We start from the raw sequence: 22130 nt of genomic DNA, 5'->3' as shown, positions 1-22130 counted from the left end.
TGTTGCTGTAACAGATCTGTATTCCCATTTTTATGCTCAGCGACACATTTTTATGAGCAAAAATGTCGAGTTAGAGTTGAAACTTTGAGTTAACATTTGGTTATAACGGATTTAGCCTGGACTGGGCCTGTGTGAGTGTGACCAGATTTTAATTTTTGGAAATAAACGATTAAGCGTATATGAACGTTATAATGTTGCGATTAAAGGTATGACTGCTATGTGGCTTTTTGCTTCCTTCGCTTTGCCATTGACTTTGTAAACGCACTATGTGTGTGTGTATGGTGTGTGACCAAGTCTAATGAATAAAAATGAACTGCATTTACCACGCGCGCACGCGCTCGCTCGCTCAAAATTATGAAATTCAGTGCACATATTATACCCTCCTGATAATATATTCCAATTGGAATATTTTGTAAACATTTGCCTTTCATGCATTCCCTCTTCTCTAACTATGCACATTTTGAGAAGCAAACATTAGCTAAAAATCGAAAAACCAATGCAACCGCGATGCATTCATCGTATTTCGTTCATTTCGCAAATGTGTATGTGTCGCGGTGGTACAGCAGAACAACATGTTTCGCGCTTGTGCATTCTGCGCACCAAATCCATCAAAGCATTCTAAATATAAACGAACGAACCAGATTTTGACGAATTCCAAATAAAATATGAACAAATATTATTAAAATACAATTAGGCCATAATTTGGTATGTGAGCGTGAGGTTTTGCACATTTAGTGAATGCTGTGCATGGTATCTCCCTGTGTATTGTATATTGATCGTGGTTGCATGCCATTTTCATTTGCACTCGCACACCGTCAGCTACTCGCATAATGAATTCAAATGCATCGTTGAATTTGTGTCATTGCATCCGTTTGCAATGCACAGTGCACACACGTGTACCATTGAAATAGTGTTGTGGCCAAATGTTGGACACATTTTTCGGTTATTTGCTTCGTGAAAAAATTATTAGAAAATTTATTGATTTAATCAATTTAAGTGCTGGGAGTTGCGTTCAATGCATTCATTATCCAATTTCCCATCCGATCAGTTATAATGAATGCTAGAACCATTGAATCGCTTCATTTTGACATGGCATAAAAACCATACATATGACCGTCTCTCTCGGGAGAGAGACAGAACTGGGAATGGGCCATGTGTATGTTTCATCGATATTTGTATGTGTATATCACTTTGGGCGAACGCTTATAGCACTCAAATTCCAAAGTCTGTCACAAAAACCATTGAATGCCATATAATTAGTTCGAATGACATAAATTAACGCATTATTTACATTTATGCGTGAGATACTTCATTCGAGGTTAGGCATGAATCGAGGCGTATTTCATCTCTAACATATTTAATGGACCCTTCTGCACGCACAATACATTTTCCATTCAATTTTGCACCAATTTTTTTTCTGGTCTTGTTTTTGGTGTGGTCTAGTTTTTGCTTCATTCAAATGCCATATTTTCAATACCATGGGTAATTATTCACTTAATGTCTATTGTTGATGTATTTAAAGTGCTGCGTAACGAAATCGACTGGGAGTATGAGAAAGAGGCAAGAGTGATTTCGAATGATTTACTCAAATTGCTATAGATCATATCTTTGTTCATTTTTAGCACTATATAAAATGTGGAGCACTATTGTTTCCTTCGATGAGATTTTTTTTAAAAAGACAAATGGCATTTTCAAAGAATGTGCTTCATCAAATTGCCCAAGCTGTGATTCAAATAAAATTGTATGCAGAATGCAGATATTGAGTTAAAGCTATTCGATTCATTATGGCTAAAATGATTTCTATGTCATAACTAAGTTGAACGTTAGTGTTGTTTACAACTACACGTTCGACTCGCTCAAATGTGATCCATTTGAGAATTAATGATGTATTCATCACGGTAGATTTCAATCAACTTTTTTCCACTTTCTTCCTCTCTCTCTCTATTCCCCATTTCATGTGTTCGCTGTTTGGTTCGATTTATGTGTTCACGATCGGTTTGAGCCCATACATAGAACTCTCAACGAGATAAGGGAGATAAAGGCATTCAGTTTAAATCATATTCCCCAATCGAATGCCACATAACTCTCTCTTTTTCCATCGTTTATGTTGACGATGTCGATTTTGTTCGTAAATGGATTAAATTTTTGAATTTCACTATAAAACAGCACACGCGATTGCAATGCGTTCACACAAATGATGAACAAATATATTAGATTTTCGAATTTATGCAATTTCACAAAGGATGAAAACTAAATATTATACAGTCCACTCTCACATTTAGAAGTAATGTAGAAAAACAATAACAGTTGTGCCAACCAAATAGTGCAAACACACAGCTTCTCACCGTCAAAACTAGCTTGCTATTGAAGTGTCACTATGTAGCAATTTAGTGAGTGAGTTCCAATGAGCATAAATACATTGAGTCAGAATTAAATACGAAGATTGAACAAAAGTGAGCGGCAAAATGAATTGGCATTGTGATAATCGAACTCATCAAATCTGATATAAATTTAGTTGTCTGATCGCTTTATTCGTCATGCATTTCCCACCTGTCCGTAAACACAAACCCACTCGCATCGTGTGTTGACCTCTGTTTCAATCATGAAACATCCTCATGTGGTTAATATGTCGTTATCAATTGAATTTCATTTCAGTTCAGGTCCCAATTGGCATCAAAATCGGTTCGGTTCGTCATTTTTCGGGCGTTATTTCTACGCTGCCGGCGTTCACAATAATAATTTTCAATTGCATATTTAATAAAAGCTTTAAATATTTTGTGCGAGGGTGCCATAAAATACGATCCACTGGCTTAGCTATCCGTAATATTTCACTCAAATGGCTAATTAGACACGAAAATAATTCTTCGTTCCGCATTCAATCAATATTTAACGAAATGGTAATAATGGAAATTGCAGTATGGCTGTTTGTGCGTGTGAACGAGCGTTCGAAATTAGATGAAAACCGAATTGCAACCGGAAATTGACAGACTTTTGACAATTGATTTACATTTTTCACATTCATTATCATTTTATTGATTTTATTACATATTTAATACACGATGCACAGATTGATTCGAATAGTTTTCGAATTGAGTTTCCATCTCTCTCAATTAAAGCCCTTTAAGTTTATACCGAATTTGAATTTATGCTCGAAGTTATTCTCCAATACCATTGATGCAGTTTCTGTTTCTGAAATAGCCCGGATGCAATTCAACGAAATATGTTTCCTTCTTTCGCAAATGTGAACGTCTCAACTGGTTGAAATCATTGAAAAATTCATCTGCGAATATCGGATTGTTTGCATTTCGAAATATTTGGAAAGGTTTTCAGTTAATTGCCTTCTAAATCAGTTCAAATACCAACACATAAAAGTACGTTGCATATAATGCCCTTGAAAATGAAAACTCAAAAATGTTGCCCAATGCTAATGAAATGCAAAATATTCAACATTTTCAATCTGATTTTGAATATGGGATTGGAGCTCGGCTACCCACATTCGATATGAATGGAATCACAATGAGTCCGGTGTGTGTGTGTGTGTGTGTTCAATGGAAAATTAAAATACAAAAAAAAGCTTTTCGCTTCAGTGTTGTGTGTGTGGCTCCAAAATGAAAGCGGCAGTGATCGGTATGAAAATTAATTGTATATACCTAATGAATTATGTGTGTCCATTCCGAAACTAATTGGTTAGGCATATGAGTAAACAGTAAATAGGCGCCGTCGACATAATGAAACGTAACACACTATGCAAGTTAAATGCCGGGACGTTGCTCGCTCGCACTCGTACCAAATAAAAAATGATAATTGGATAGAGCAGATTATAAATTGTAACAAAACAAACAGCTTTACGACGTGAAATAAATTACCGACTAATTTATAAAAAGGGAGTGTGCTGGCTGTTCATTCACGTTTTAATAATAACGACAACAAGTAAAGCAAGCAAGCAAGCAAGTGAGAATGAATTCAATGTTAGAAATTTCATTAAGGCGGATAAGACATGATTTTCTAGGCGACAATAAATGAGAATGGGCACGAGACGAAGAAATTGTGCGCCAATTCCAATGACGACGACGATGACAACAACAACAACGGTGGCAGCAAGCCGAAAAAGGCTGCAATCAACAAATTTACAAAATTAATTCTACGCTCTCTTTTACGAAAGCTCGACTGATATCTGACATTGGAGACGATTTGCAAAATGAATAGCAAGGCACACACACACATATACAGAGGGGAAAAAAGTCAACAACAATAAAAACAAGCGAAGAAAAACCAAAATAAATTTAATGAATACTTGGGAAAAGTTGGCAGCTTAAACGCACTTCAGACTGGCAAAAACAGATCATCATTAGTGTTATTCTTTTGTTGTTTTGTGAAATGATTTTAATGTTTTGTGAGAAAAATAAATAAATTGCAACGCGGAGGCGATTGAGCGAGTAAAATCAGTATAACGAAGCGGAAGTGGAGAGAGAGAGGGAGAGAGAGAGAGAGAGAGAGAGAGAGAATATTTCAAGCAACAAGAAATCGAGAAACAAGGATTGTGATAAAGAGACGCAAAAGCGCACTTTAAACGTTTTGTCATTTTTCGTTCATCGAATTTGCTTTTCCCATACCGCACTCCAGTGCCGACTCACTTCCAAGAATCCAAGCAACAAATTCATAGTTTTACGTTTCGTTCAAAGAATAATATGGTGAAGGGGATAAGAAGAATTAATAAGCAGCTATGGAATACTGAGCAAAAAACACCACCGATAATAATGACGATGCGAAAGAAGGAGGAAGATTGAGCGGTAAAAGAAGAGAGAGAGAGAGAGAGAGAGAGAGAGAGGGAGTGGGCAGGAAGCGGCCGTGAATGATAGTTTCAACGGAGCTTATTGCTTATAGAACATTTTTTTAATGCGATGAACCGAAAAGAGAAAATATTGTTTGATCCACAAAATGATTGTCATTAATCCTGTCCATTTCAGCAAGGATCTGTGTCGTTATATGTTTATAAAACGTTTGCGTTCATCCAATTTGGAAGATGACGACGAAGGCGTCGGCGAAGGCAACAAGAGGGAGCAAGCGATGGTAAAAGCAGAAAAAAGAAACTTTTCTCTCTTAGTGCGTTCGATGTGTTTCTGTTTATGTTTCGTCTCATGCGCCAAACTTATTTCCATCTTGTTATGCAAATATCTTGCTTTTGTGTCGTGTCACGATACATAATACATTTGCAGTAATTTTTTGCCGAGGCAACTTTGAATCTGCCAAATGGATTATAGAATAATATGGAAAGATGTAGAACACCAACTAGACGAAGCGATGATTTCCAATGAAACTACGAGTAATTGAGGGATCAAGGAATGCATGACTCTGTGTTTGTATATATGTATGTATATCGAATTGAGTGAAAGCGGGAGAGGACGAGCGTATGGGGAGTGTGGCGAGTTTCAGGCGACTGCAAATGGATCGGATTTAAGTATAAATGCACAATACGCAAAATGGAAGCAAAAAGTGTCTATTTATTTAAGTGGCACACACAATCACAACTATAAATGGAACAGTACAGCAACAACAATGCCACCATATTAGAATGCTTATCCGGTTATCTGGTTCAACTAAAGTCTGTATTGGAAAATCGCCTTTTCGCTTTTGTTTTGTTCATTTGTCTTCATATTCGCAATCCGTGCAATCTTCAATTCGTTTGAATCCATTCGACAATAAGATCACCAACACACACACACGACGACACCGATGCATTTTTGCCGTCGCTGGTGCAATGACAACAACAACGACTTATTCCCTAGCACAATTGAAAACGATCCATTCAACATAATCAGTTCGATGTGGCTTTATTGTGCCATCCATAACGACAATAACCAGTGTCGGTGACAGTGACAGCGTAGTTACCATTCGACAAAAATGAATTGGATGAAAATACGCACATCGAACCATTCTCGGATAATTCTGTCAAGAACTCAATACCGCTGTTGTCCCCCTCTCTCTCTCTCAAATCAGAGCAATAAAATCTGATATCAGAGTCATTTCCAGTGAAAATCCAGAAATAGTGAATTAATCATCAACATCAAATAGTAACGAAATATGAAATAATCGCTAAATTCGACGAAAGGAAGAAATAAAACTAGCACTGATTGAGTACATTCGCATTCGCTTCTTTGATTGATAAATATATACGTCCGTTGAGCTCTCAATTCACTCTCTCACTCGATCTCACTCTCTCTCTCTCTCTCTCTCTCCGATATATATAATGCACTTCAAGAGTTTTATTGACTGATTCGCACATAAAAACGTATCAGATTCAAGCAGGCTGAACTGAACCCAATCATATGTCTCACAGAAATAGAACACAACGTTGAACGAGAGGGGGAATATGAAAAATAAGATGAAGGAGGCGGATGAAATAATAAGCCAAAAGACAACGACCCGCATCAAACTAGACAAATGGATTTTTATCCAAATAGTTTGACAACACATGATTTCACCCGAAAAAAGGAGATGTTGCCGTCGTTATTTGTGTGCGTTTTGAGCATGTTTCACGGCAACGTTTTCGTTTTCGTTCGTTTTTCTCTGTGCCCTCGCTCATACAAATGGAAAATAATCGAAAACCAACACAAAAACCAATAACAATCCGAACCCACAGAACATGTATTTATAGTTAATGAAAGAACATTCAATAGGCTTTCAATGCTTCGGAAAATACGAGAGAAAAATGGAAGAATAAGTGGATAAAAGGCCAATTTCTTGGAAAATGCCTATGAATGGCATATCGTCATTATCAATGATATCCATTCGTAATATTTGTCATCATTGTAAACACTACTATTTTTGTTGTTGGTTTACTTGAAAACTAATAGCGTGCCTGTTGGATCGACACAGTTGGTTGTATCGAATTTGAATTTTTATGATTTGTTTCACCAAAAATGATTGGTGCTTTTTCAATGGGTCTACTAAATCGATTTTGGTCTAGTAAGAAGGTACGGCACACGTCTTTTGGGATGGATAGAAAGCACCAAGCCAAAATCTCCTTTACTAATTCAGTCACGTTGCCAGAAAATATCATCAAAAATCACCCATACAAATGCAAAATTCTTGACCATAAGAAGAAAGAAAAAATGCGCCGACACTCAAAATGATACACATAAATCGGCTGCGTGAATGAACAATTCGTAGAAAAAAAAATAGAAGCAACCATTAAAATGTTTGTCCCATTACGTAGGTCATCAATGGAATAAAGTGAAAAATACAGAGAGTGTGGAGAACGGGTGTGTTGATGCGCACGCGGTTAAGTAATGATGTCAATAAAACAAAAATGAAAATCCAGTCAATAGCGAAACCAAATGAAACACGAAGCAAGTGAGTATAGGCTCTGTCATTTTCTATTGCAGTATTGGCATGCAACTTCGAGAGAAGTCGCGCATAATGCCCGGTCAATGCGACCGCCGTCAAAGAACGAGCGAGCGAAAGCGCACGGAGCGAGTGGAAGTGTGTGGCGAGTGTTTTTATTTGCAGGGAGTGAAAATGAAAACAAATAGTCGTTGACATAAATTGCGATGATGGAGACTAAATAATCATTGTCTTTGTCGTTATCATTGTTGTCATCAAGAGTGCTCGCTCAGTGCTTTGAGTTTAGTCGATGATGCTTCCCTTGTCTTCAATCTGTTTTTTTTATCCTGCTTCTGCTGCTGTTGTTATTTTTGCCATATTTTTTTTCTTTCTCTCTTCTACTGAGATTGTTTCAGTGCTTTTGTTGTTCTGCTTTCGAGGAGTTGTTTTATTTTTTTATTTCTTTTTTGCATTGATCTCTCGTCACTTTTTCTCCATTGTGTGTTTTTATTTGCTTTCTTTAGATTGTGTTCCATGTAGCAAACCATATTGGTCGTGTGCCGAACGAAATAGAATGAAGCGCAAATGCATTTATTGGGCTGGTTGTGTTTGTCTTGCTTTGGTTTCCATTTCTCGTTTAGGTTTACATTAAAATTGTGTTTTTTTTTCAACTTTTCAAGATTTCGATTTTTTTTTTGCGGTTCCGAACTCAATGGTAATTCAATGATGGCACGAGAGCTGAAAAAAGTCATTCTCATTCACAGATTTTTACAAAACTCTCACATCGTATTTGTTTTCTGTCTCTTTGTTTTAATCTACTATTGACAATTTTGTTTACACAGCCTTGACAAGAGATAGGGAGCCTGTGAAGAGGACGAAAATTGATTCGAGCATAAAGGGAAGCAATTTCAAGTGATGATACCCACAGCAAGTTTATAAACATATATTTAATATGCAATGTTTTGTTTTTTCAACACACCTTCGGGCTTGGGGTGCCTCGAAAAATCAACCATTTTCACACAACCCAGCCACCATCAAGCCCAGCCAGCGCTATAGATCGTTAAAAGGCTTTTCACGAAAACTTTACGACATTTTCAAAGAAATCATCACGGAATCATTGTGTGAAAACACATCTCGAGCGTACACATACAGTGTCATGCTCCCAAAGTGCAATCAAGTGTATAAGATATTTTGCATAAAATCAATTAAATGAAAATCTCCCCAAAGTCAAAAAACACAAACACACGCACACACACACAGGCGACAGATATGGTATAGAATGAAGTGAAGCATGCACGAGTGGTATCCATCAATGAAATGATATGAAAATCTCATCAACACTTCCTCCCCCGCAATCCAACATATTTGAGATAATCCCGTGTTCGTCTCGTTCTCTTTCTTTTCCATCTCGCTCCACTCCCTCTCTCACGTTATATGCAAAACTTTTTCATTTTCAAAGTAGCCCAAAGTTACTCAACAGAATAGAAAAAGGGATTACATTGAATATGGTACAAAATGGAGTGTTTCATTTTTCAAGAGTGAAAAATGTTAAGTGTCATAGGGACACTTAAGACTAAATCGTATTTTCATCATTTGCGAAGCATTTCTCTTAAATGCATTGTCAAAACGGGCTAAAATTGTATATGATTGTGATCATTGTGCCGCTTGGCCCAATGAGAGAGAGAGAGAGAGAGAGAGAGAGACTCACAAATCACAAATACATACGACAAAGAGCGTCTGTTCGCCTTCCAAAAACTGTTGCATGGTCGTTAGTTTTCTTATGACTTGGCATGGTCAAAAGTTTTGCCGAAGTACACACAACAAACGGATATTTGCACTCTCTAAGCCCTTTTCCATCGTGTATTTACTGAAAATTCGGTTTTTTTGAATTTATGAGCGAAATTTTGCTGTGTACGATGTGAATTGGGTGTGAGTGTGAGTGTGTGTGTGTTTACTTCACGATGTCCGATAAAATAATACACATGAACGAATCCGGAACGCAAAATGTACGACAAAACAGCAAGCTCATAATAAGCAAAAGCGCTTATTAAAAGTGCCAAAATTGGCAACGAAAATACGATTTACGGTGCAACAGGAATTAATATATAGGAACAGCAGCAGCAGCATCCATTTTTCTTGTGGATATTTTTGTTTCTGTTCCTATTCTACTAATTCGTTGTTCCGCCTGACAGCCACTTTCAATTTTCTGCTCGCTTTGATGCGACTCGGCTATTACCATCTTTCTGCCTCAATGTGTCTTTTTTCTCAATTCCAACCACTTTTCACGAAAATTCATCGCAAAAACTTTTTGGCTTATGATTTTATAAGTATTGTTTGATATAACAGTGCAAAATACAACATAAGCCTTATGTGGTCGAGAGAAAGAGCAAACTGCTCGCTCTTTTGGGGTATTGTTCCTACATACGTACGTTAACACATACATACACTAACACCCAAACCTAGGAAGTAAAATCTTTACAAACATTCATACATATACCGATAATTAATAGTAAAACATAAGAGTTACGCAATATTTCACGCGTTCTGCTCTTCTCCTTCATACCATCGTACTTTCGTTTGGTCGCTTTTCCTTTTCTTTCTCTGTCGTTCTTCCGAGCAGGATCAAAAGATTGTTATGTTTATGTATGCATATGAATTAATTTGCATGTTAATTGTTTCGTTATTTACACAGTAATTTTCGAGCTCAATCTATCGCTTTCTCGCTGTTCCGTATTTTCCCATTAGTTTGTTAAATATATTTTCCGCATGCTTCATTTCGAAAAATGTTTCGCAGCGATTCAATTAAAGTTTTCGGTATGGTAGTTGTTAGCTCCTGGCTTTTTCTATGCGTTCATTTTTTTGTCGTTCCTCTTCTTCTTCTCCGTTGGAATATGTGTGCATGTGTGTGTTGTGTGTGTATTCCACTTTGAAAATTAGTGTTTGGCTTCATCGTCTCTTCGTTTCGTCATCGGGCGATGTTGTTTTTCGACTGGAAGCACTTCAACTGATTAATAAAACACCCATTTTAGCATTTCAGCAGCAATAAATTGGATTGTTTATTAGTATTAATCGAATTGGAAAATACCTTCAACGCTTTGAGCGATTTTCTCAATGTGAAGTGGCATTTTTCCTTTGAATGGAAATCAACGAACACACATCTTAACTTTGTCACTCTGAGAACAAATGACGTTGGCATGCAATTAAAGCAAAGTGATACTTAGAAATTACTTTGGAAAAAGCCACACATACGCATCCGTACACACTTGTCTTGTGTTGACGTTATAAAGTATTCAGTTTTAGTAGATTCTTGTTTAAGATGTAGTTTGCATTGGAATTTCCGCAATTGTCTTTTTATCGCATGTTTTATTATACACAGATACCGTTGCTTCTGCTGCTGCTGCTACTCTAATTTAATGTATTCATTCTATTGTCATGATTGAGAACATGGAATTTATTAAGGAAATTGCAACAAGAAAACTTTGCGTACACAAAAGGCGTTGCACTTGATGCCAGCCAGCCAGTCAGCCTGGGCTTGTATGTTGAAAATGTTTAGTTTTAATTGAATTTAACTTGCATCCGATTCAATCATAATTCAATGCACACACACACACAATGCAAAGAAAGATTTGTACGAGGTGTAGACGGGGGATGATGTTACTAAATCGAGCGATGATGGCGGTGTTTCAAGTTTCTGTGAAATCGGTTTGCTAAATCATTTAATAAACGCGTTTCCCGATTCTGCACATTCTGCCAGGCACTCATTGAATATATTAGCATTTAATCCGTATTGATATAAGCAACGATCGAATGAATTGTACGAAAAAGCGGGCACTCACATACCAAGTGAAACGTATATATATTCCGATTAAAATTCAAATCATATGACATAAAACATATTACAGAAGAAGGCTGACGTTGGATGAGAAGTTAATTCAAAATGCTGTGTGCAATGGAAAAAGCTTTAGTCAATTATTTGTTGGCATGTGTGTGCATGGAATATGAGCAATCTGGGCAAATGTAATGTATGCAATATTTACATAAAATTCTGAAAATTTTGTGTATGATTGCGAAAAACGAAGCGAAATTGTTGTCTTTCAAAAATGTTCAAATACACTGACAAGTACCAAGTGCTTAACCATCCGATCGCTCGTCCGCTCCCGCACATACATGAATAAAGCGGCTGTTGATTGTACGCTCTCTTTCTCACTTTCTTCCTTCTTCCCAATCTATCGTGCCCGAAAATGAAATATGCCAGGGAGAATATGTATCACTTAGATTTATTAACTTCATTAGAATCTCTCGCATTCAGTATGCGCGCACAACACTTGATGGCAGGGCCGAATTATGATATACAGCAATAATTCTAATACAAGATTAAACGAAATTGCAGTTGTACTTGTGCTATTCAAACACGACACCCGTAATAATAATGATGATGATCATGTCGGGAGATGGAAGAGAACAAGGCAGAGAGTGATATTGGCGGAACGGAGCTTGCCATGGAAAACAGTTTGCCGACACATCAACGTGATACGTTTTCGGATTATTTCAACCGTTCATAATGCAAGCAGTACGTAAATTTATCTTACTAAAGAGGTTGTGGCTCCATTTTTCTTCAATTTTTGGCAGAATTATGCTGGATTTAGCTTATTCGTTCGCTGTCGCTGGCTCGCACAGCTTCGAAATGCCAAAGCCGGAGACAATGTCGCTCCAGTTTGTTTCAAGATTGAACGGCTGCCATTCAATTACTCGCACATTTTTTGTTGTTGCTGTTGCTACTGACGCTGATGCTGTGTGTAAATTTGGAGTCTGTGGGATATTTTGAGCGCCCGTCCAAACAGCAAAACCATCAAAAAAAGTGCAGTAGCAATGCTTTCCATCGCCCAACACAAAAGATGATGGTTGCCACATTCATGGCACGGATACAACAAATACATATAAATTAGAGCATCCTTGCAAGTTCGTATGCCATTTTATCAAAATAACAATGTTCCACATTTATCTATAACATCGTTTCGTTGTCTTGCCGATGGCGTTCAAGTCCCGAAAAGAGCTAAATACCATACTCAAAATAATTGAAATAATTTATTGTTCAAGATATTCGGTTCGGTCAACTAGCAACCAAAATGCAATTCATTCCATACCAAAATGATATAGAATGCATTTTCACACGGGCCCAATGTTTTAATACCAATCGCACTTCTTGCATCGTAGATTGCATCGGAACTCATGGCATATTTGAATACGTTTACACTTTGAAACGATGAAACAATGGAAAGAGCGAACAAAGGCAACAAAAAATCAGCGAGAGAGAGAGAGAGAAAGAAGAAATTCAAAGCATCAGTTCTCTTTAACTCTCGCTCACAAATCACGCAAAGTTCAAATGTTGTTATCGTATGTACAGCAGCATTTGAAATGATGTCAAACACACAACGCGACTATGACAAGCGCCAACATAAAGACAAAAACAACAACCGCACACAGCACACATTCTATGAATGTTTCATCAGTCTGTTGTAAGCCACTTTTGCTGATTTGCCGGCACTTTTCTTCTGCTGGATCATTGTGACGTTCTTCTCTACAAAAATGCGATTAAAATAAAAACACTCGATAGAAATGATAACAGTTTTATACTTTCAATTATTAATCTATATTTTTTTCTAATCAAATGGATGAACCGGAATTATTGCAATTGTGTGCATTGTTTCCATTCATCGATTCAAACAGCATTCTAGATTGTGCACAAATTTAAATGTCCTACCCTAAATTCAGTGCCTCCATTGCATTGGCAATTCCATAGAAATTCTTGCTAAATGACAGCTGATCGTTGGCTTGTCGAGAGTCTCAAAATGATATTGTGCTGTCGTTGTGGCTGTGTGTGTGTGTGTTTGCAAATTGCAACAATTTATTGAGGGAGTTGGAAACGGATACCAAACATAATCTTGACAAAGTGAAAAGTAAGGATTTCGCTGCCGCAGCTATGTGTTTGTATGTGTGTTTGGTGTATGGCTATTGTTGTAATATCTAAATAGCGAAAAGCATACTTTGTTTCCGTTTATCCTGTCTACAATAAACTCGACTAGACTCGACTCGATACGAACCGTTTAGATTGCCATCATTCGCACAATGAATGGTTTTCTACCGCAAAAAACCGGCGGCAGCATTGGAAAAATTGTCATGTTGAGGCTGCAAATTTAGATCCATTATGATTGTTTGTCCCAGAGAGTTTGGCTGTTCAAAATTCCAACACTCAGACAGAAGTCTAAAGCACCAACATCACCATCACCACCACCACCACCGCCACTGCCACCATATCATTGAGTAAGAGTGCACAAGAGAAACGGGACCCGTTCAATTCGTTCACCCACTTTACCATGATGTAATTGGCCGACGGCGATGAGGAAAATATTTTTGAAACTGATATTGCCGCATTTAGACACACACACTCTTTCTCTCTATTTCGTTCTCGACAAACAGTATGACCAGATAAATTTGATTAGAATTTTGAAATTTTCTGTCATTTTACCCCATTCATAGCCATACATACACACACATTTTTTTGTCGTTCTCGTTTTGTCTCTCCGGCATATTTGTCCCAATTTCCATTTCAAATCGGAAACAAAAACCGGGACACATACAAAACCATTTCGAAATGAATACAATTCACAAAACGAACGAGCAAACGAAACCAACGAAAGATAGATCCATTTCAAATTCACAGTTTCGACGTATGGATTGCATTTGATGAGGCAACGCTGTGATGAGAATTCGGCCACAGGGAAAAATTCTGCGCAAATTCGACCAGATCGCACACAACAAAAGAGAGTTGAAATGGACAGATAGCGAGAGATATATACAGAGAATAAAATGAATCAAATGGGCATTAAAAATGGGGAAAAAAAATTCCTCAATAAAAGTATCAAAAAGTTTGACGATGTTTTTTTTTCGGTTGGATATATTTTCGGAATTTATAGTGGTGATGGCAATTTGCACACATGAAAATGAAATCTCAGTGAATGCTTTGGCGTGAACCGGAAAATAAGAGAAATGCCATTGGTATCAGATCTTACGATCGGTCAAATAAGAAAACCGGATAATTTTTTGTTGCATGCAATTTTAATCGTTCACCAGATGGCGTTATCATCACTTCTTCAGAGCGACAAAAGAGAAAATTATGCCGAGCCTTTGTCCCAATTCGTTTTGGTCTATATGTTGACTGTTTTGTGCATTGTGATGTGGCCTGACACAATGGCACCAACGAATTCTAACTACCTCCTGAAATGCTGTGAAAATGAGCTTGCAATTCGGAATAGTTAGTGGAGCGCAAATTAAGTGGAAATGCATTTCGGCTAGAATTCATTGCGTATGTTGACTGAACAAACGTCACAAAAATGCATTCGAACGGGAACCACATACACACATTTTGTAAACGACCACACAACAATAAATGCATCCAGATGAAAGACAAAGCTTCATTGCTCCGTATTAAATAAAGTAAAATTCAGACAGTGTTGATTCTTCATCTCGCTCGCTCACTCTCTCACTCTCTGGCCGGTATAACGATCAAAGAAAGTGGCATTGTTTAAGTTTGAATGGACGAACAGAGGACAGAGAGAAGGCTGAATTAATGAGAAAGAGAGTGGGCAAGTAGAACGGAGACCAGAATCGTACGGAATCGTACAAAAAACACAAATTATGCTTGTGTCCGACATTCATAACGTAGCACTGTTGTTGTCGTTGTTGTTGTTGCCATACGCACAATCAACACGTTTTATGCCCAGTGGCAGAAAATGCACTCGGAACGGATTAGCCAACGTACACACAATGAAATGAACTACATCTATTTATCGTCATTTCGGGCTGGCAGGCCTTGCATAGGTGTGAGCAACCATAAAGAGGACCAACAAAAACAATAACAGTGGCAATAAAAACAGAAAAAAATGAAATAAACATCAACTGAATGCAAAATGACGTGTGTGAATGTGTATGCGTGTAAGTGTGTGTTGTCTCTGATAGAATGAGAGCGGAGTTTTATTTTGCGAATGAATAGTTGGATGAAAAGCATACAAACAAATTAGTTACTGACTATATCCCGGCAATCACACCAGCCGATCCACAAGAGTGGAACGAAAGTGGTACAACCAATGCAATGTTCCCATCTCAAAACTAACCACTAACTATTCTTTTGTTGTGTGTATGTGTGTATGTGAATACCCGAAAAATGGGAAAGTCGACACTCAAAATATTCGACTCAAAAATAAAAATCGACATGACAGACAAAAAGAAAAACAAACCGAAAAGAGTACAATGTGAGCGAATGAGCGAAAGAGACAGAGTGTGGGTCCTGAATAGCATACCCAAACATGTTGGCCATTGTGAGCATTTCATTTTCAACTGAGTTCCGTGCGTGTGTTGTATGTGTGGGTCGAAACATGCACAGAGACGGAAAAGCGAAAATGTTACACGAAGCGCCATGAGATAATACACATTGTACCGCTTTCGCACATAACATGGAATATCCTAATCCCAGCTATACATTTAAAATTAACTCTTCCCTTTTATGTATGCTGATGCATCGTTGTCATTGTTGTTGGCCAAAGCTGTGTGTCTCCGTTGCCATTGCCACTGCGCTACCGTCCTTGTTGCTGTTATCATTGTTCATTTTTTAAGTGAGCACAAAGAAAAATTCCCTATATGCTATTTACATTCAAACGATGTTCGAGGAATTCGATGGTACTTCTCTTTCGTTGCATATTCGGTGCATATGTTTATACGATGGAAAACTCTCTCTCTCTCTCTCTCTCTCTCTCTCTCTCTTTCCCAGCAACATTAATGTATTTAAAACTACAACGGAAAACGACGTAACAATCGCGCCAAAAACTTCCATTACAATCACCAAAAACAGCCAAACAGATAGAGAGCCAGCCAAGGGACTGTGCTCGTCGTTCAAGGCGTAATAGCATTGGAAATGGCAAAAAAAGAACACAATGAGATCGTTCATGTGCGTTATGATTCTCTATCTTTACCTCCCACATTTCGCGTCTCACTTGAAATGCATTCGTTGTTGATACTTGCACCATTTTCGGAAATTATTATGATTATCAGAAGCGCGTTTTTTTCATGTTGTTTATTGTTTCACTTCTCTTTCCCGGTTCACTTGTTCGCCCAACGATTATTACCATATGCAAAAGAGATGAGGATGCAATTGCAACATCGACAACATGGAACACATAAAATAAAAATAAACACTTTCATAACCTCCCAAACATTCACACGTCAAACTTCTTTGCACCCGCTTACACACATACACACACACACACCACCACCGTCGCCGCCGCCATCATCGATTCCGACGAGTGCACACATAACACTTTAACGCTCGCTCACAAAACAACACGTGAAATAAAGTTCGATATCAACATTTTACTCTTTCTCTGCCGCATTTTGCCGCTGTTTGCGTCACTATTTTCCTCGTTCTCTTTCTCTATCATTCTCTCTCTCTCTCTCTCTCTCTCTCTCTCTCTTTCTCGTTTACTTTGCCATCGTTATTGAATCCGGTTTTTGGTTTGGATGTCGATCGGCCATTTTGCTGCTGCATGTTATTCGCTAAACCATCCAGCGGGGTATTTCAATTGACACTTCATTCATTCCAAGCGGTACAATTGAAATCAAAATCCCCTGAGTTGAGTCGATTGGCCTGTTAAAATGACGAGATAATCAAAATGTATGGTCTTTGGCCAAACATTAAGTATCATTTAAATGGGCCACTCTTCTCTCTTCTCTTTCTCTCCCTCACTTACACATTTTCTGTTCATTCATCTCAGCTGTCGGCGGTAGCGGCGACGACGATGGTGGCAGAGGCACTTTCTGCCGAACGGTAAAATATCGTGAAAACGAAAATGTTTAAAGATCGTTTATGAGTTTCACCGAAAAAGTTGTGCGGAATCATATTTAAAGGCAATGATTTTACATGGAATAGAAGAGCATGCAGTAGAGCAAAAGTACATGAATATAGTATGTAACAGAACTTGGCTTGTGTCGGCGAACTTTTGGCCTAGGCCATTTAGTATCGCATCTCGCTGCGATATTCGCTTGCTCGTTCGTTCGTTCGTTCGCGATTACTTTAAGTGTATTAAAAGTCGATTATTTATCTAGGATCTGAGTGTGTTTGCAGTCGACAATTTTGCGACATGCATTTTATTGAGTGCACGAACGAAATGAGAAATAAGAAGAGAAAGAAAGAAAGAAAGAAAGAAGGAAAGAAAAAACCGTTCGTTGCCATGGTATGGCGAAAGAGAGAGCGAGAGGGAGAAAATGTTCACCGATTTTCGCTACAGACACACTCGAATTAAAGTATTTTCCATCGATTATTATTGTCTGGTGTCGTACCGACAAACTTTACTCACTCACACTCTCGCTCTCTATTGCCACGAAACTTCCGACATTGGCTTCAAGCATCTGCTTGTCGTCGTCGTCGTCGTCGTCGTCGTCGTTGTCATCTTTTTTATCGATTCATAAATAATCCCGTTGGCAAATTTTCAAGTCGTCTCAATTCTTGGCGATAAAATTATGAACCATATCGGCACGGGTATACATCGTGATCACAAAATGTGATTACCATCACAAGCACACCAATTCCAGCATAGATTAAATATTAAAATATTTTTTCCACTCAACACTTTTTGCTGCATGTGTGTGTGCGAGTGTTTACCTTTCGCAGAATATGAGCTGATTACTGATTAAGCCATTCGCATACACACAATATTTACCATCTCATTGACAATTTTAATCAGTTTGTTTACGTTGCATCACACCACATCATCGAATTTGGCAAACGAATTTTCGAATACAAATATTTGGTGGAAAAATTCAGTTTGACACGATAATGAAGAATGCAATATTCCAAAAATAAATGCTATTTACACGACACCAGGCGGTTAAATATTGGTTTTTTATGATCTAATCTCGGATTTTGTGAATTTGAGTATCTCACATTTGATTTTCAGTGGAAAATCAATGACATTCACATGGAAAATCTGTAGAAAAACTCCATAACCAAGACGGTATTCACCGGCAAACAGGACTAGAATGAATCTCGAAAGGGGAAACCTTCAAAATGGCGTTCTTTCGAGAAGTTTCGGTCATGCTTGGATTAGAAGTTCAACCACCGAAATAAAACCAAGTTGGACAAAAAATGTGATATGATTGGACAATTTTGTTTTATCATTTTGCTCATATCGATATAAAGTTGGATAATTTGCTGAATGTGACCAGACGTGTGCAAGGGGGGGGGGGTATTCCGGTTTTACCCCCCCTCTAGGATTCAAAATGTGAGACCCCCCGAGCGATTTGGAAAATTTTACACTAGATAGAATCGATTTTCAAAAGTGCGGACCTTTTTTTTTTTGACACCCATTTATAAATTTTCAGACCCCCATTAATAAATTTTCACGCCCCCCTTTGGCAAAATCATTTTACCCCCCCCCCCCCTAGATTTTTTGACCTTGCACACGTCTCAATGTGGCGGAAGTAATTATATGATTCCAATCATCAAATGTTTTGTTTAATTGCATTTGTAGCATACGACACCCATACAATTTTGCATAGAATCAAAATTTTAATTGGTTTTAAAATGATTGTGGCAAAAAAAAATACTGTGATATGTGTGGAAAAAATGATTAAATCAACAAAATTGAAACAATATTAGCATTAAATTAGGAATATATGATTGATGCTATTATTTAGTGTTCGAAAGAGAGAGAGAGAGAGAGAGAGAGAGAGAGAAAGAGGGAGAGAGAGAGAGAGATACAGCGAGCGAACAGACAGAAGGGAGCATACCTCGAGCATGCTTTTGTATCTTTGCCAAAAATGGTTCTGTACTAAGCTGAAAAAACTTAGCTAACAATTTAAAATACATTGCGCCCCGCAAGCCATCTAGATGGCGCCACAAGAAAATTTGGTTCTTATACGAGGTGTATGCTCAATATATGGAAGGGAGAGATAGTAATATAGAGTGAGAGGAGTAATTAAAGCAATGTATGTCTTCCTTTCTGATTTTTGAAATATTCGTTTTTGTCATTCAGACAAATTGCTTTGTATGTGAATGGGTTTGAAATTGCAATTAATCGGTCCAGTGGAAACAGCCGATCACAATCTCATACAGTGCCAGTGTGTGATTCAAAAATCGGTTGTCCTCGAAAAATGACAAACTCATATCACACTGGAATATGAAATCGATATATAAATACGGGAGTGAAGTGTATGTGATGTGGACAATCAAAAACTGTTCCTACTTCATTTCGGTTGTGCACTTGCTTTAAATTATTCGTCATTGGTCATTTGTCCACGTCAAAACCGAGAGACCGATCACTACTTCACTACTCTATAAATACAAGAAAATTCTGCCCGAGTGTAAGTGAAAACAAGTAAACCAGTCAGGTTTGCCGTTTCCCAAAATGCGATAGAATTTGACTCTCTCTTTCTCTCTCTTTCTGTGTAGCACAACATCAGAATCAATAGCAAAGCGCAATGGTGAAGGGCCGACAAGAAAATGTGCTCAAATTTATGGTCATCGTTGGTGTTGTGATTGCATCACAAATACTAGTTGAATGTCACGTATGTTTTATTCACAATTTGATTGATGATTTGTTTGCATTTACACATTTAACGCATAAGCGCGCGCCAATTTGGTGAAGATCAAAGCGTACACACTACACACATATACACAGTGAATGCAACCGTAGAGCACGTTATGAACAGCAAAGTAGCTGCTGAGCAAACACAATTTTCTGATCTGAATTTTGGTTTTTCATTTTCATTTTCTGTATGTGCTTTTGATTGCAGCCACAAAATTTATTCGAAATCGAAAATTTTAATTGCACCTTTGATCCAAACTATTTCACAACGAAAAACAGTGGAAATTGTGCACTGAAAGTGGTCGACGGCCGAAATAAATTTATCAGCGGTCATGGTGACTTGGAAAAGCCTATCGATGACCTCAACGTAAGTGTACATTGTATTATTGCTGTGCAGCGCGTATATTTGCATTTTGACGTTGACGTTGGTGAAAAGCACATAGCTCAGAGTAGTTTTGTGCAAATGTTTCATTTCCGTGGGGGATAAATGAGGTGATTGAGCAACTTGATTAACTAGAATCTTGCATGAGTCGTACATTCATACAAAGTATACACTTTTACATCGCACCACACGAGCAAATTGCAACAGTGAAAACTTTGTTCAGCAACTGTGTTTTGGTCTTTCTATTTCTCAATTTAAGTTTCTGAATTTGACTCTTTGTTTTTGACCAATTCATACCTCAATCAGCCATTGCGTTTCCATATTATTCCTACGAAAACCGATTAACTTGATTGTCATTCATACAAAATATGATTGGAACAAATTTTTTGCACACACAAAAGTCAAACATGAATGTTTATGATGTTGTGTGTTTGAAAATTGAATGGCAATTGTGTGATGATTTGATTAAAAATGAATGAATTATATGGCATATAAAAGTAAATGATGCGGATTCATAGAAGTAGCTCATTACAGCTAGAAATGAAAGCAACAAAAATATAATACTCATCAACAACGTCGACGACGATTTTCTTTCTTTCTGGGTTACAGTATGCTCTTGAGTAATTTTCTCAATAAATCATTTTAAGGTCGACGTTAAAGTGTATTTGGAAAGTATGTTGGCAGACGGCCATTTTCATTTATTGTTCAACATTTCGGAAAATATCTGCAGTTTAGCCGATGATGCGAAGGCGTCTTCGTTTGCATTGGCCATCCGTCCGGTATGGCAGCAATACACGAACGCGCCGCTTTTTGAATGCCCAATCGTAGCAGTGAGTAGAAAAAAAAAGTACATTTCATTTATACACACAAGAACGAAACAATCACTTGGCTGGATTTTTACGATTCGCGCCCGCGCGCATACACACACACACATACACATGAACACTCGGACACAAATCGATTTAATGCAATACATTTCATGTGCATGATTAATTTAAACGAGTGTGTGTATGTAAGTGGATATTCGGGATTTTTTCTCTCGTCTCATTCGGCCAATTGATAGTTTATGGAGTGTTATTTGAACAATAAATATTAAATTTATGGCTGAATTTAACTATCGATACTAAAATCGCCGATGTTTTTGTGTCTTCGACACTCGATTGGTAGATCAATTTTAATGCGATTTTTTTTCTCTTCGTCTGTTCTGAAGATATAGCTAATTCTTCTTGATGACTTTATTATTTCGTTTGATTCTTGATTCTTAAATGTGATTCCAGCTTTGACTCTTTGTTCCGTTCTTTTTTTTCTCGTTTCATTTATATTTTATATGTGCACAGGGGAAGTATTACGTGAATGACATCGAGTACAATGATTTAGCTGCCGAATATATACCGGTTGGCATACCAAATGGACACTATAAAATCGACATAAAACTTCTCAATAAAAGTGACATCGTAATAAGTGCATCGATTTTGTTGACAGTGAAAAAACCGACGCAATCGGAATAATTTTAAGTTTAAGTGTACGTATATGTGTATGTATGGTCCTCTCGAATTTACTCTTGAAATGAGAAATCGAGATCTTCTTCACTTTTTTTCCCTATCCCTCTGTCCTTATGTGTTTGTTTTTGTTGTTGCTCTGAAACCACTTTACATTTTATTCAATAATAAGTTTTAACGTTTTTTTTTAGTCTGGGCTGCACAAAAAAAAAAGAAACATTAAGAATATTTTTATGATCACGAGTGTTATGTTTATTGTTATTTTGTGGTAAATCATTTAAATTTCAATGC

The 22130-nt window shown here is 37.5% G+C and overlaps 2 protein-coding genes across 5 annotated transcripts in view; one reads left to right on the top strand and one right to left on the bottom strand.

Annotated features, from left to right (window-relative positions):
• Nucleotides 1-22130, bottom strand: part of LOC129577211 (uncharacterized) — a 134863-nt gene that overhangs the window by 15958 nt on the left and 96775 nt on the right. The window lies entirely within an intron of this gene.
• LOC129577215 (uncharacterized) lies at nucleotides 19823-22029 on the top strand. Its single transcript, XM_055463861.1, has 4 exons — nucleotides 19823-19938; nucleotides 20167-20325; nucleotides 20988-21170; nucleotides 21678-22029. The coding sequence occupies exons 1-4, from the start codon at nucleotides 19852-19854 to the stop codon at nucleotides 21846-21848; spliced, it is 600 nt and encodes a 199-aa protein (XP_055319836.1). The 5' UTR covers nucleotides 19823-19851; the 3' UTR covers nucleotides 21849-22029.

The sequence above is a fragment of the Sitodiplosis mosellana genome, unplaced genomic scaffold, assembly GCF_009176505.1.
Source record: "Sitodiplosis mosellana isolate CC-2019 unplaced genomic scaffold, AAFC_SMos_1.0 Smas_scaffold_6197, whole genome shotgun sequence".
NCBI lineage: Eukaryota > Metazoa > Arthropoda > Insecta > Diptera > Cecidomyiidae > Sitodiplosis > Sitodiplosis mosellana.
Note: the sequence above shows the minus strand (reverse complement) of the source record. Positions and strands in the feature narration are given on the sequence as shown.